The sequence below is a fragment of the Gasterosteus aculeatus genome, chromosome 7 (assembly GCF_964276395.1).
Source record: "Gasterosteus aculeatus chromosome 7, fGasAcu3.hap1.1, whole genome shotgun sequence".
Taxonomy (NCBI): domain Eukaryota; kingdom Metazoa; phylum Chordata; class Actinopteri; order Perciformes; family Gasterosteidae; genus Gasterosteus; species Gasterosteus aculeatus.
Genome location: NC_135694.1, coordinates 10,162,394 through 10,176,669, shown reverse-complemented (window position 1 = coordinate 10,176,669; position 14,276 = coordinate 10,162,394). Strand labels below are relative to the sequence as shown.

General features: G+C 44.3%; 2 protein-coding genes across 2 annotated transcripts; one reads left to right on the top strand and one right to left on the bottom strand.

Annotated features, from left to right (window-relative positions):
- Positions 1 to 430: 430 nt before the first annotated feature.
- On the top strand, positions 431 to 3,607 carry LOC120822177 (uncharacterized). Its single transcript, XM_040181621.2, has 3 exons — positions 431 to 895; positions 1,218 to 1,561; positions 1,974 to 3,607. The coding sequence occupies exons 2-3, from the start codon at positions 1,381 to 1,383 to the stop codon at positions 2,051 to 2,053; spliced, it is 261 nt and encodes an 86-aa protein (XP_040037555.1). The 5' UTR covers positions 431 to 895; positions 1,218 to 1,380; the 3' UTR covers positions 2,054 to 3,607.
- Positions 3,608 to 4,807: 1,200 nt separating this feature from the next.
- cldn7a (claudin 7a) lies at positions 4,808 to 9,858 on the bottom strand. The gene is made up of 4 exons (XM_040181620.2): positions 9,325 to 9,858; positions 7,656 to 7,820; positions 6,592 to 6,676; positions 4,808 to 5,985 (listed from the first exon to the last, which is right to left on the bottom strand). The coding sequence occupies exons 1-4, from the start codon at positions 9,545 to 9,547 to the stop codon at positions 5,817 to 5,819; spliced, it is 642 nt and encodes a 213-aa protein (XP_040037554.1). The 5' UTR covers positions 9,548 to 9,858; the 3' UTR covers positions 4,808 to 5,816.
- Positions 9,859 to 14,276: the final 4,418 nt, after the last annotated feature.

Sequence of the window (14,276 nt, the reverse complement as noted above, 5' to 3'; positions counted from 1 at the left end):
GTCACAAATTAGACAACTTTAGACTGGACTTTGTGACTGGACTATATATATATATATATATATATATATATATATATATATATATATATATATATATATATATATATACACACACCAAGGACTGTACACTTTGCTCAGACCTTCCATCAAATCCAAAGTTACACATGTATGTTGCCTTTGTACCATGAATACCAGATATATTTTCTTTCAACCTATCTGACAGCATGATGCTGACCGCCAGTTGGAACTAAATGTGGAATGAAAAACTCAGTTATGACATTAATGGCATACTGTCTGGTGAGGTGCTCACAACTAACAGTTTAGGTTGACTTTGGCCTTCAGTGCTAATAAATAAATAAATATATAATCATATTCTGAATGTTATTATTACTGTTGGACTAATTAATGTTTAACTGCAAAGTAATAATGCGTGTCTGACACCCTGTTCTTTTGCATTGAATCATACTGGGATGTTTGCTGAAAATGATTGGCTGGCCCTTCCTAAAGAAATTCCACCATCCGCCACTGGGTCTAGTCATTGGCTGGCGCCTTAGTCCCTCTCTCATTACCCAAAGTGCGTAATTACGCACTGCGCCCCGTGGAAACGTTGGCACTCACGCTGTACAATCAGCACGGTCCCTTAACGTTACATACAAACGCGCACTGACGTCCACGTGCCGCTATGAGTCACGACACAATACGAGGAAATGCCCGAGACGAGAGGCCCCTTTAAATGGACGCTTCATCGCTGTAGTGCCGAGAGAGAGGGAGGGAGAGGGGGAGCGGCAGAGAGGGAGAGGGAGAGGGAGAGAGATCTGATCAACAACAACACTGCTCTTCTCTGCCGCCGCTTTTACTGGATTCCGCCGTTTCCCGCGGCCTCCGTGAACAAGAGGTGAGTTCACGTGTCTGGCGTTTAACGCCATTCCCGAAGCAGCGCGCCACACGCGATCTGTTGGTGATGCTTTTAGCTGCCGGCGGTAAAAACCCGTTTACAGCAGTGAATGTATGGAACGGACGCCCCCGCGGGGTGTGCTGCTCAGCCACCGTGACGTCCGGGTTGGCACACGATCCACCTGTTAGTCGCAACAAAGCGCAGAACACGTTGTTTCCGCGGAAGCAGCGGGGAAGTGTTTGTGCGCACTCGCCCGGAGCCCGGCCGCGCTCTGACGCGTCAGAGCTATTTTTTGACGGGACGTCTTTGGTTTCTTTCGCAGGTTACGAGGACTTTCCGTCCGATCGGCAACAGTCCGCGGTGCGTCGTTCGCACGGTCGTCGTGTTGAATGCCATTGCGGAAGTGAGAGGCTTTTGGACACGACGCGAAGCCTTGCGCTGTGCGGACATCTAGCGGCCGGCCGGGAGAAGGCTTCCTCCTCGAGATGTACGGAGCATCGGGTATCCCGGAGCTCATCCGGGCCAGCGGGCCGCCTCGGCAGCCGGGTCCGGCAGGCCAGTACGACCCGGGACACCCCCAGGTGAACGGCGACGGCGGCGGGGGCAACCCTCAGAGACTAGGGCAGAGGGCCCCCAAGCTGGGACAGATTGGTCGAACCAAGAAAGGTGGGGGGAGGTGTTGTTTTCTTTGTTTGGGTCAGGCACACGACAGGGACCATTCAGTGATAACAACACTTTTATTCGGTAAAACATATTAAGTTGATTTGTAAAAACATAGCTCAGAATTGCAACCCTAGTTATTGTACAATTATATTGAGTAATGTGTAAACATGACCTGTAAATCTTACAGCCTCTGAGGCACGGTAAGGTAAAATCTTTACAGAAGTAGTTTGATATTTTCGCGAAGGTTCTTGGTCGCTCTCCCTTGACGACACGTCGACATTATTAACTAGAAGGGGGAGGAAATGCTTATCCCGACCAAGCGAATGAATGTCAAACTATTCCATTGAGTACAAAACCTCTGAATAAAGCCGTTTTCAATTGAATCCCTTCCTGACCTTTGACTTTTCCTCCCCAGTGGACTTGGACGATGAGGACCTGGATGACGTCATGAACAACAACGGGCAGTGTCCCGTATCCCTGTCGCCCATCTCCTAAACTTCACCAAGAAGTGCAATTTAAAAAAAAAAAAAAAAGAAACCTCGCAGGTCCCCGTCAGTGATCTTGGTCTTGATCCTGTCATGTGTCTGACCGACGCGTCCGACGGCTCATCCAGGCTCAAAAAAACGCCTCATTTAGCGGCAGTCGAAGCCGAGGCCCTAACTGTACATATTGTTTATTTAACGCCCCTTTGGGGGGACTGTGAGCGGATTGTGTTGCGTCGCTCTCTGCTCTACACCTCGGCAGGCCGTAGATTATCAGGACTTGAGAGAAGGAAGTGTCTTTATTCTTCAGAGCTTCTTAACAAGGGCTATACGTTTCTAAAGTTGCACCGAGCAAATGGTCTTTGGAGGAAAGCAGCTTCTCGCCTGCCTGTTTTCTGGTGAGGGTTTCTGGGCCTGTGGGTTTGAACACAGACCTCCTGATGTCTTAACACACAGGTGAAATGTTACGCTTTGGTTGTGCAATGACTATCGTTCTTTACTCTCACTCCAATGCAAGTGGTGCACTATTCAGTGGGCAAAAGGCAAAAAAAAATGCCTGCTAAATATTTATTGTTTCAAAAAAGGAATGGGAAAAAACACGTTGTTGTGTTGTTATGGCTTCTAAGTGTTTTTTACTTGTTTCTGAACGGAAGTTGCGTCAGACTTCTGTAACTTGAGATTCAATACGTTCCCAAATGGTGCACTTTGTAGGAATGCCTGTTATGTGCCGTGAAATGTTGCAGAATTCTATGCATGGAGTCTGTTAAAGCATCAAAACACGTAACTGGTATCCTGTTAATAAGGGCTAATGTAGAAGAATTTCAAACCGCAGCACCGTTATGCTCTTTAGGTCATGCAGAGTCAACATTTTCCTGAGCTCCTTGTTGGCTCGGCCTGCTGACTCAGCAGTAAAATGTTGTGAACAACAACGGATTTATGGAGGTTGTTGGCTTTCTAAGGCAGGGTTTCCCAGTTTGCAAGGCAACTGTGATAAAACATGTACAGTCGTAGTTCTTTTGATTGAATTGCCAAAAGGCATTTGACGCTGTATTACAACGATGATTGAAATAGATTGGCACGCAAATATATGTCCTAATGAACAACACTTTGTATTGATATTTACATCAGTAATCTGCTTAAGCTACACCCAGATGGTGTCAGGTTTTCTTTTGGGGTTCAAGTGAACTCTTTAAAGATAATACCATCCATTACTTCACAATTACAGTATGACATCATGAAAACAAGCAGCTCTCTATTATTCGTTCTCACTGCTGAGACAATCTTAACACTGAAGCTTTTTGGTGATTTGGGGGATTTGCAGTGGATTTTGTAATGCCATGCTACTGTCGCTGAAGGCTCACGCTGATGTCAGTTACTTAGTTGGCTGTGAAATTGTTACTTGTTGACTTTTACCTCTTTTTGTGTCATGGAAGCACTGCATTTCACAGCCCAAATGACTCAGTGATTGTCTTTGGGATTGTGGCTAACTTTTGCATGGAAATGATTGACTTTTCTTAATGCATCTCCAGAAATTAAAAATGAATCTTTGTGGAATTTGTCGATATAATACGCTTGTTCACGTATGTTTTCCTAAACATTCACATTCACATAATTCACATGAGTTTCTTATCCATAGTCAATGTATAACTGACAATAGACGTTTGGAGAAATATATGAAGAACCAGCATGGGAGCAAAGCAATGTACTGCTCAAAAGTATTATGGACACCTCAAAAACTAATAATAATGTATACACTCTGTGTCACAATCAGTTCACACTTACCTGTGAAACCATGCCAGTCAAGGATGAATTCATCCCTTTAAAAAGTTATTTATCTGATATGTCATTAAGACAGGGTAATATTATCTGCCGCTTCTTCTTCATATAGAAACACAGGAAGCTTTTGCGATTATTCGGAAAAAGACAATATCCATCCTGCGAAAGGAAAGTAACTTTCCCGTTTACATGCAAACTCGATTATCAAAACTATGGGTTAACTCGTCTGACTGATGGCTTTCCTCTTCCGTTCCCTCAACCACCCTCTGGAAAAGGGTTAGAAACACAGTGCCACATCTGGTTGGTTGGTTGTATACACCTGCACACCGCCAATATCAGCTGATAGCACAATGCTGGGAGACTGAGGCATGAATAACTTGCGCCTCGCGTAAAGGGAGTCTTCCTTTCGGAACTACCGCCTAAGCTCCATAATAAAGAATTATAGCGGCATATCCATAATGTCTTCATCAGAGAACGCTCCATTCAGAATTAAGGCCTTTAATCGGAATACACGACAGTTATAAAATCTGGAATATTGTCATATTCGTTTTATGTTTCCAAGGTGACGCTTAATAGAAACGGCAATATCAGCTGCAATTGCCCATGAGCCCGGTGCATGATACCGCCAGTGGGTCACGCTCACGTGCACTAGCATGCTCTAAAATGCCAGCGCTGAAAACAGAGCACGCATGAGAGTGACTTCATTACTTCTCCACATCTTTACATAGCAACCAGTTGTTTGCTGCTATATGAATGATCTTACTGTCATAGAGAGAACCTCTAATGAATAAATGTTAAATGTTTTTTGTCTTGTCCCAAATCGCGATTGGGAGTAGTGTTTTCTCTAAAAGTAAATAATGTTATTGATTCCAAGGAGAGGTTTGAGAACACAGCATTATGTGGAGGCTGATAATAATTTTGGTGTCAGTGTTTGTGTCAAGGAGGAAGAACGACTCATCTACTCAGTTACTGAAAACACCACACAATTAAGAATGTTGCATTATCTTTATTATTTAAGTACTGTTGGACGTGTTAAAAATCCATTCACTTTTCACGATGAGCCAGGTGTATAAAACTATGACATAAAAAACAGCCGATCCTGTTCAGAGCACAACACGTCTTAAGAAAAATATGACTTTAGAAAACTCTGAAAGCTGGAACTGGGCCACAGTGATCTACTTACTGTATAAACCTACACAGGAGCCAAAACCTCATCCGAGGTTTAATCAAAAATAAATAGTGGCAGTTTGATCTTGTAGTGGCTGATATGGAAGCTATTGGAGGGATAATGACACAGTGACTGCATGATAAAATATTTCATATTGGAGCTGGGTTTGTAACAGACAGGTATGAAACGGGCCTGTAGTGAGTATTGTAGTAAAAGGCCTGTGTAATAAGGCCATCCTACACACTGAGCCCTGTGTGAAGTCACACCCTGTTTATCGTAACGTCTATTTTAGAACCACCCACCGTTAAAACAAGACGCTGCATTGACGCCCTGTGTCTGTCGTACTGAGCCCCTGAGGCGCAGCCTGAACACCAAACTGCAGTTGATTACTTTCAATTACATGGCAAACACTTATAGATGCTGGTTCTCTCATGGAGGTGCAAAGATTGGCTCTAATCCACCATTTAGGCTACAACTCAAGAGGATACACCCACAGGGCTTGTATATTAAGTCGGGAATCCAATTACAATGTATTTGTGAAGATCACGTAAACAATTGTGGAATGTGTGGACGGGGTGAGAGACATCATTCATGGAATAATTGAGTGTGCCACATAATAATCGAGGGGTTATCAAAAGTCTGCCTTTGATTATAAAGGGGTTATCAAAAGTCTGCCTTGAGAAAAAGAAAAGAAAATCCCATTTCAGTTTGCCTGTATGAATCACACCTTCATTTTTACTCCTCGCCACGGCTGCAAAAAGGAGGGGGGATCTTTGTCAGCTTCTGTTGGTGTCCCAAGCTGTGTGTGGGGGGCGTTGGGGGGGAAGCACTCTCAGACATATTCTTTAGTGCTGCTCGGCGGACCGGAGCGGGGAGGGGCCATGGACGGGTACTTGGACACTTGTTTCTTTCGTGGACAGGAAGCCGCCAGCATGGCTCCGCCCAGGACATCTAGCAGGGAGCCGCCCCACGCGATGAAGATGGCGGCGCCAAACTCAAACCTGGGCAACACAACATTGTATTGAGTAGTCTTTTTTCAAAAAGATACATTTAAAGGTTCCATATGGAAAATGTGATTTCTCCAATTTAGCAAAGACACCATTTCTATCTCTTCAGTTCAATTAATGATAAAATGTACTCAGGCCTTTTATTTAAAGCGAGGCTATTGCTGAAGAGCAGCCACTGTTGACAGAATTATTGAATATGGGATGCAACTAAATGCTATAATGCCGTGTCAGAGTAGCACAAGTAGAGAACTATAAGAGTCGTGTCAACTGTAGGAATATACTGTAAATCTTAAGCATTATCTACAATCTACAAAAGCCTCCAGAGGCTCCTGGTCAAGTTAAACTGTAGTAAAATAGATTGATCAAGGGTGTTTCATTATTTGTCAAATGAAGAAGAATGTGTATTTTTTGTGGCACAGTGTCAAAATAAGGTTCCGCATTCAAAAAATATCAATAAAGTGACGGTGTTATTAGTCAAATGTAGCCTACTTAAGTTCCAAAAGTTAATATTAAATATTAAAAATGCAGGATGCAGAAGGATGAATGGATCTTTACATGTCCAACTATAAAGGTCCTTGTGTGTTTGTAGGGGTTACTTACTTGGTGTTGACTGGAGTGTAGGGATTATAGAAAGCCCGGATCACATTATGAGCAAACCAGGAGCACGCTACGATGGCACAAAGCCCTGAGAGGAAGCCAACAACAAAGATCAATCAGTCCATCAGCTCATCATCAAAACCTTAGAGGGTAGAGATGCTTGTAGCTCTTAATAGTCACCAGGCGGCATCCTGTTGACTCTAGCACAATTAGCTTTACGGTTTTATGTTCTCTTCAGAGCCATTTAGATCTCTTATGTTAGAATCAGTGCCAGAAGCACTGAACTAGAAGGGACCAATGACGTCTGCAGGGCTGCAGCAGAGGAGTGGGAGGAAAGCTTTTTGCACGCAAGGAAGTCGACTTCAATTTGGTCACTACCCATTTCTTTTGTATTTTACCATTTCAGCGACACCATTGGTCCACACCGAATGGTCCCAGAGGACGAGTCGCCATACAATTTGGTAAAGCTCTGTTGTGCCCAGTAAATGAATCCCACTGACTTTGGTTATTCCCAAACATTTAGTGCCACGGCAAGGTCAAGGTTATCACTTGAATCAACCATCTCCACATGGACACTAAAAGTTGGATTAGGAAGAATTTTCTATTGACATTCATGGCTTCTAGTTGATGAATCCTCAGGAATCTGTCCGTGCCTAAGTTTGTATATTTCAGTCGCTTTGGGTGACTTCCCTTGTAATACTTCCAGCAATAAAGCATTTGCAAGCAGCTAGTACAGTTCAAAGTTGTCATAAATGTACGGCATTTGCTCAAAGTACCCCAACTATTGCCTCACAGAGGAGCTAGCATGGACCTTTAGTCTAAATGTTGGCTGGGTTTCCGACCTACACACAGTGGCACAGAGGATACTTTAGTGCTAGGGCTTTTTGAATGGTCTGATGAAAATAATCTGATGTTGTTCCTCGCGTAGACCCACTCGCAGAAGCTGTTCCTCCGGCTCTGAGTGGAACAACACCTTCATGTTGGTTTTCCCTTTAATTTCTCATCTATCTGCATGTAACCAATTTCCATTCACAGGGATTGCCGCCGTCAACGTAAGTCATCCTCACCTCCAACTAGCAAGATGATGCCTCCTGTCATGGCGATGCGGGACTTGCGCAGCTTTTCGTTCCCTCCGCAGGTGGTGCACTTCATTCCCATGCAGGCTACACCCAGGCCTGCCACGGACACAATGATGCCAACTATCATCAAGGCACGAGTGGCCTGAAGTGAACCTGGGGCAGACACAGAGGAGGAAAGTGAATAGAGGGGGGAAGGAATATTATGTACGAGAGGAGTACAGGAAAGTGCGCTGGTTGTGTGTGGGGACGCAGTAAACAGACGGCCTTTTGTTCAGCGGAATGTGGGAGCGCAGCTTTAAAACAACAACAAAAGAGATCATATAGAGAGAAATCGCTGACGCAGAAAGTGATAAATGATGAGGAAAGACTAACAAAGTTTCCTTGACCTATAAGGCTTTATGCGTGTGTCCAGAGGTTGTGAATTACACTCTCAGTGGCCTCTCGGGACATTTGGATGTGAGGCTTTCCTGGAAGAGAAACCATGGGATACACATGAACACACAAACAGACAGAAAAACCTCATCTCACACGCTCTGTTTCCCTGTGGCAGATCCTCATCTGTCAGTGGCCCCCTCCTCACCCTATAAACCACAGGGTGAGTCCCCCCCCTTCTCTCCCCTCCTTTTCTCTCCCCTTCTGTCCACCTAGAACCAGTCTGTGCCAGTCCAGGCCATCCCTGCCCTGCCCAAACAAACAACCCTCCAGCGGGACGGAGGGATGGGTAGAGGGGTGGGGGGGGGGGGGGGGGGGGGGGGGAGTAGGGGGCTAGCTCTATGAAACACTGCGACATGGGTGAACTAGAGGGTAGGTTGTACAGTGAACGCAGATGAGGAACAGGATGCACAGTAGCTTTACCACGCTACTCTCACTGCTACTGAGACGTGCAGCTTTGCAGTGGATTTGTTACTGTGGCACCAATAAGGAACAGGAGGAGGTTGCTCATTACAAATACTATATTTATGATACCTGCTGTTGCATTTGCTACAACCGTAAGAAATACTGACATACTGTGTGCCAACATTATTTTAGGAATTCTCGATTCCATGAGCATCACTCCTCGGCCCACTGCGCCCTGTGGCGCCGAAGGGTCCATATTAATGTGATAATTTGGTAAAACTTCATAATCTATTGCTTTTAAATCTGCTCTCATTGTTTCAACTAATATGCAATTCGTTTTAAATTCAATTTTGTAAAAAGAAAACAAACTTAACAGTGTCTGTTGATAACAAGAGATGGCTTTAAATGCTGAACAACAGAGTCGGCGTGTGTGTGTGAAAGCGTGTGTGTGTGATGTACAGCTCTTACTGCAGCACTGACGTTACCATGGTCACTCTTCCGTTGAAAAGAAATACGTTTGGCAGGATCTTTCGTCAGAAGCATCCGCCGTGCGAGTGTTTGTATTATTGGTGTATATTTTATGGAACCGAGAAAGTGTGTCCCCGAAGTTATGAAGTAACACGAATCTGGTTTTGCAATGAAGAAAAAAGAAATAGAAACGTTTCACTGTGACCCATCGAGGTGCCACTCAGGTGCACCGGGTGCGTCTCCAGCGCAAACGGCATGCGTAAAGACACCGTGTGACGCGCAGCACCATCCCACCTGCGGCACTGAACCCACTGGAGACTGACACATCCCTACACGCAGTTGGACTACTCACTGTCGAGCTGCAGGATGGAGTCGTAGATTTTACACTGGACCTGCCCGGTGCTCTGGAAGGCGCAGGACATCCACAGTCCCTGGTACATGGCGACGGCTGTGATGATGTTGTCCCCGATGTACGCAGACATTTTCCACTGCGGCAGAATAGTCCCGATGATTAGTCCTACGATGCCAATTAACGACATGAAGAATCCCAGCAGCTGGATGCCGGAGTTGGCCATCGTTTTTCTGGAAAGGTCTCGTGAAGTCCCGAAATGTGCCTAAATGTTCCCGGGGAACTCTCTGTTAAAAAACCGCGAAGCTCCGGGTGTGCGCCTATTAAAAAACACTTGCGGTGTCCGTGTCTGTCCTGAACTGTGTACCAGGGGTCTTCAGTCGGCAATGGGCGTGCGAGTTGTGGGTGATGGTGTGAAGTGGGTGTGTAGTTATCCCGCCTGTTGATGCATGGAGCTGCGATGCTCTGTGGTCGCTGTTGGGAACTGTTCCCTCAGCTCCAGAAAAGCAACAGGTCGCCTCTCCTCTCAACACCTTCTCTGTAACATACCATGCTTTTTTTATTATCTTTGAATGTAGCTCTGCAAGTGTCTGAAAATAGGTACTCAATTTGAATGTAAAACCATTGGAGCTATTTGGAGTTTGGATATTTGCCCGGATATAAACAGCATGGTTTTAATGGGGGAACGAAATACCAGCTTTAATAATGTATAAAACTTAAGTTATATACAGTTTTCTTTTCTTTCTATGTCTGGAACTCACAAGAAAATATTTCATCAAATGTCTCATGATATTCTTTAGTTTTCTTTTCGAAAATTAGTGTTGGTGTGTGTACGTGTGTGTGTGTGTGTTTGTTTGTGTATGTGTGTGAATACCCGCTGACCCAGATTGATGCTATAACTAAAGTCCCTGCCAAAACACAAATTACTAAACTCCCAACAGCCCTTTTACCCCAGATCGCCAAACACTGGCTCCAAGCAGATGACCTCCCTGTTGTTAGTAAAGTGGTAATGAGGTGAACCGCTGGGTGAGAAACAAAAGAATAACTGTACGGTCACGTGAAGGTGGCAGCAGATATCTTCAGCAGTGGGATATACAAACCCTCTGCCTACTAGCTGAAAAGCTTTCGTTGAATTTAGATATCCAGTGGACCCGGTGGACTTTATAGCTTGAAGTGTTGCAGAGGCCGGCATTGGTGGCCTCTATCATATGGAGTCTAATCCAGATAGGATTCAGCTTTAGATAAGCTCTGCAAAAGGGCTCCTTGGGGAGATCTAGGCTGATGGATCTAGACGTGTCTGTGATTGAAAACATGGATTTTATTTTTAAAGCATAAAGGAATGTTCTAGGAATATAGATTTACAATCCTACATGTATTTGAAATCCTTTTGTGCTGAGAAATCTGCAGTGAGAAATTGAAAACAATGGTGTTCTGAACGCAAAGGATTGTGGGAAATCCAGTGCACGTCAATATGCAATGTTAAGACGAAAAGGAAGAAAACATCTGTCCTCTTCAGTCATATATGGAAAAGAATGACACGTGTTTCTACTGCCGACTGAATTATTTTATTTATTATTATTTATTATCTGCAGGACATTGAATGAAGTGTGACTTTTTCCACATGCACTGCATTTGCATATTCCACAAAAAAGCAATTGCAGTGCAAAGGCAAACGTCCGGAGAACTGAAATAGTTGATTGTATTTATCAACGCTTTATGTTTTCAGCTTTTTATCATCCACGAATTTAACTGTAGCATTTTACACCTCTTGTTACTGACTAATATTCACAATAGTTATTCCATTAACCCCCTCACGCAATGAATGGGCCAAAACTACGAGACAATGGCACGCATTGTCCAATGCAGGGGTCAGGCTTTTGGCGCTGCAGTGTGTGTGACTTCATACTGTGACTTAACAACAGTGCAACAGTAATGGAAGAGGAAGTAATAACCCATAAGCCTGCTGGTTATCCCCACTTCCAGGTTGATGGGGATGGGCTCACCTACTGGCTGGGTTTTCTCATTTAGAATGTAATAAAGCTTTACTTTCACAGTTCTGTTACCGTTTTTTTCTTTCTCTTCCTCCACCCCTCGCTTTGCTAATTTTCTCACATTTTTGCCCTCCCTCCCTCCCCACCTACTTACCCCTCTTCTCCCACTATAACTCTTTTCCCCTAGCGTGTCCAGGGTAATAGGCATTTGCTGTTGAGGCCAACAAATGCCCCTTTGTTGCTGTGGATTGACCCCATAGGTCAAGGAATCTGTTTCACTTTGATACAGAGGTTGAGGAAGAGGAGGATGAAAGACTTGTTAGGATCAAGGCAGGATGTGAAAGATGAAGGAAAAGGCGAAAAGGAAAAACAAATGGAAAAAAAGGCGAGCACAGGGTGCTGGGTGATAGGTGGAAGAGGAAGATGAGGAAGAGGAAGATCAAGGGGCAGTCCCAGCCCTACCAGTGTTGTTGCCACAGGTAACCTGATTTATCTGAGGTCTATTTGGCTGCCTTTTCCACCCAGGACCTGCATTGCAAAGGACACAAAAAGAACATTGCTCCCCCCCCCCACACTCCCTTTCACTACACCTCTTGATTTGAAAGCGTAAACACACATTTGTCTTTCTGGTTTAGCCGTTGCTTCACACTCAGTAGGAGCTGGAAAAGAAAACAGCTAAATCAGCCCGAAGAAGGGCACTAACAACATTCTCTCGGGGGCTCTCCCTCCCACTGCTGAGGCCTCCTGGGTCTGAAGTGAGCAAGTAGAGTGCCAATCCAATGATTGAAGTCCTTTAAGTGCCCTTGGAAGTCACTCATGCATGAGCAATCAAACACGCTGGGGCCACGGCTTTTCCCTGAAAAGCTTTTTTGTGCACAAATGAGGGGGATGGCGCCCCTCTCTACATGTCCCCTGTCTTTTCCCCCCTTAGTCTCCTTATGCAACACAACTTAGCCTTTGTGCAGCAGCAGCAGAACGGGACCAAAAGGTTGTGTTCTTGGTCTTGTGAACTTAAGAGCTTGGCAAGTGCTACATGGTAGAAATATATTAAGAGAGTCGGAGACAATCACAGACTCTGTGGCATCTTGCAGCGCCTCAGTAAGCAGGAAAATGGCTACAGTGTAACTGTGGAATGTATTATACTGTAAACCAAACCTCCACAGGAAGCGGTTCCTTTCGTGCCACGGTAGAGGGCCTGTGTTGCGGGGGCACACTCCAGTCCAGCAGGTGGCAGTAAAGCAGCGTAACAATGTCTGACAAAGCAGTGAGTGTTAGGAAAGAAAACAGGAACGTCTTGATTTTGTGGCGAGCCAATTTGTTTTTTTTCCTTCTGATAGTGAGAAGAAAATATAAAAAAGAGTAAAGAGTAAACATAATTTTTAAGCATTTGATGAGAATAGGACCGCGGAAGGAAAAAGAATCAGCACTACTTACAAATGTGGGGCTCAAAGTTTGAGTATGTAGTGCATCTCAATTGTTTTTCATATATGGCAGTGGGTCTACCTGCAAAAGTAGACTGTATGAGTAGCAAATAATTTAAACAAAGACCGATTCACTCCAGCAGATTGATTGAATTATTCCAGCATAGTAACTGTTATGCGTTGTGTCACATTCCGATATGATTCGGGTGCTTGGTGTTTGTTTTCCCATAATTTTGGGAAGGTTTGTCTGAAAGAAATGTTACAAATATCACCGTAATCAAGATCACATTTTTTTCAGTTTCTTTGTTAGCTTCTAGCTGCAATTGATGAGTGTACAAATGCCGTGTTCACAACTTTTGGACATACGATATTTTCTAACAGACACGTTTGCTTTGTAGCCCAGAACGTTGCCCTTCTGTTTACATGCCTATGCTTGTTGAGCAGATGTATTGATGCGGTTTGGCTTTTGTGCACAGTAACCAGCTTAGTTGTTGTCGGGTCGAGTTAGCTTCACTTGCGCAGGTTCACGCGGCCTCCTCCCTATGGGGCGCCGTTTGTAAAATGTTGCACTTTCTAAAATCCTGCGCAGTTTTTCCACATTTAGCATTATCATATGAAAAAAAAAGCATGACAATATTCACATGTCACTTTTTCAAACATTTAGAGAGAAATTGATGTACATTCATGCAATAACTTTTCCGAAGAAGGCCTTAGGTAAGTTGACTTACTTATAGACAAGTTTCCTGAGTGAAATAGGCGGGTCGCCATTGGCCTTTCACTCTGTCAACGACTTCCGGTTGTGTCTGCCAAGCACTTCCGGTTAGCGAGTTAGCGTCTTTTACTGTCTTTGGTTAGCGTGCAGAAAAAGTAAACTATGGATGGTGTTACACGCCGACACGGCTCCGGGACATATTGTGCTGTTCACGGTTGCAACAACTCGTGGCGATTGCTGAATATTTGGTCGGAAGGAGAGTGTTTCACCATCAATCATCTACAAGGCGCTATAGATTTGCACTCAAATACGGAAGGCTTATCATTCGCGGAAGTCAACACAGTCTACTAATTATTACGCAGACCAATGTCAGCATTTTCATAGAAAGAAAAGTAAGTTAATACCTTTATCCATTCCGAAGCTATTAATAGATATGTCAGGGGTGCGCACTTTGACGCTCGTCAGTCGACTTTGAAGGGTTAAAGCATGCTTTTAGTGCAGGCAGGCTAGAGGGGATTACTTTTTCTTTTTATTACTCTTCGTGTTCTGTTATATATTAACACACGGATACATACAAACATCTTAATACAAGCATAAGATGGGCTAACGTACCTTCCAAAGTACGGCGGCTGCATGGCTACAGGTACAGCCTGCAGTCTCCACATCTCCCGTCTTGGTAACCAAAACCCAGGCGTTATGCGCTGAATTGTTAACGGACTGGCTTGGTTAAACATCGGCCTTTAGGTAAATTAAACTGGCCATATCGTGTAAAAGTACACAGCCCACTTTGTCGGAATGGAGGTACTGAAACGCCTCTGAGCTTTTCAGGTA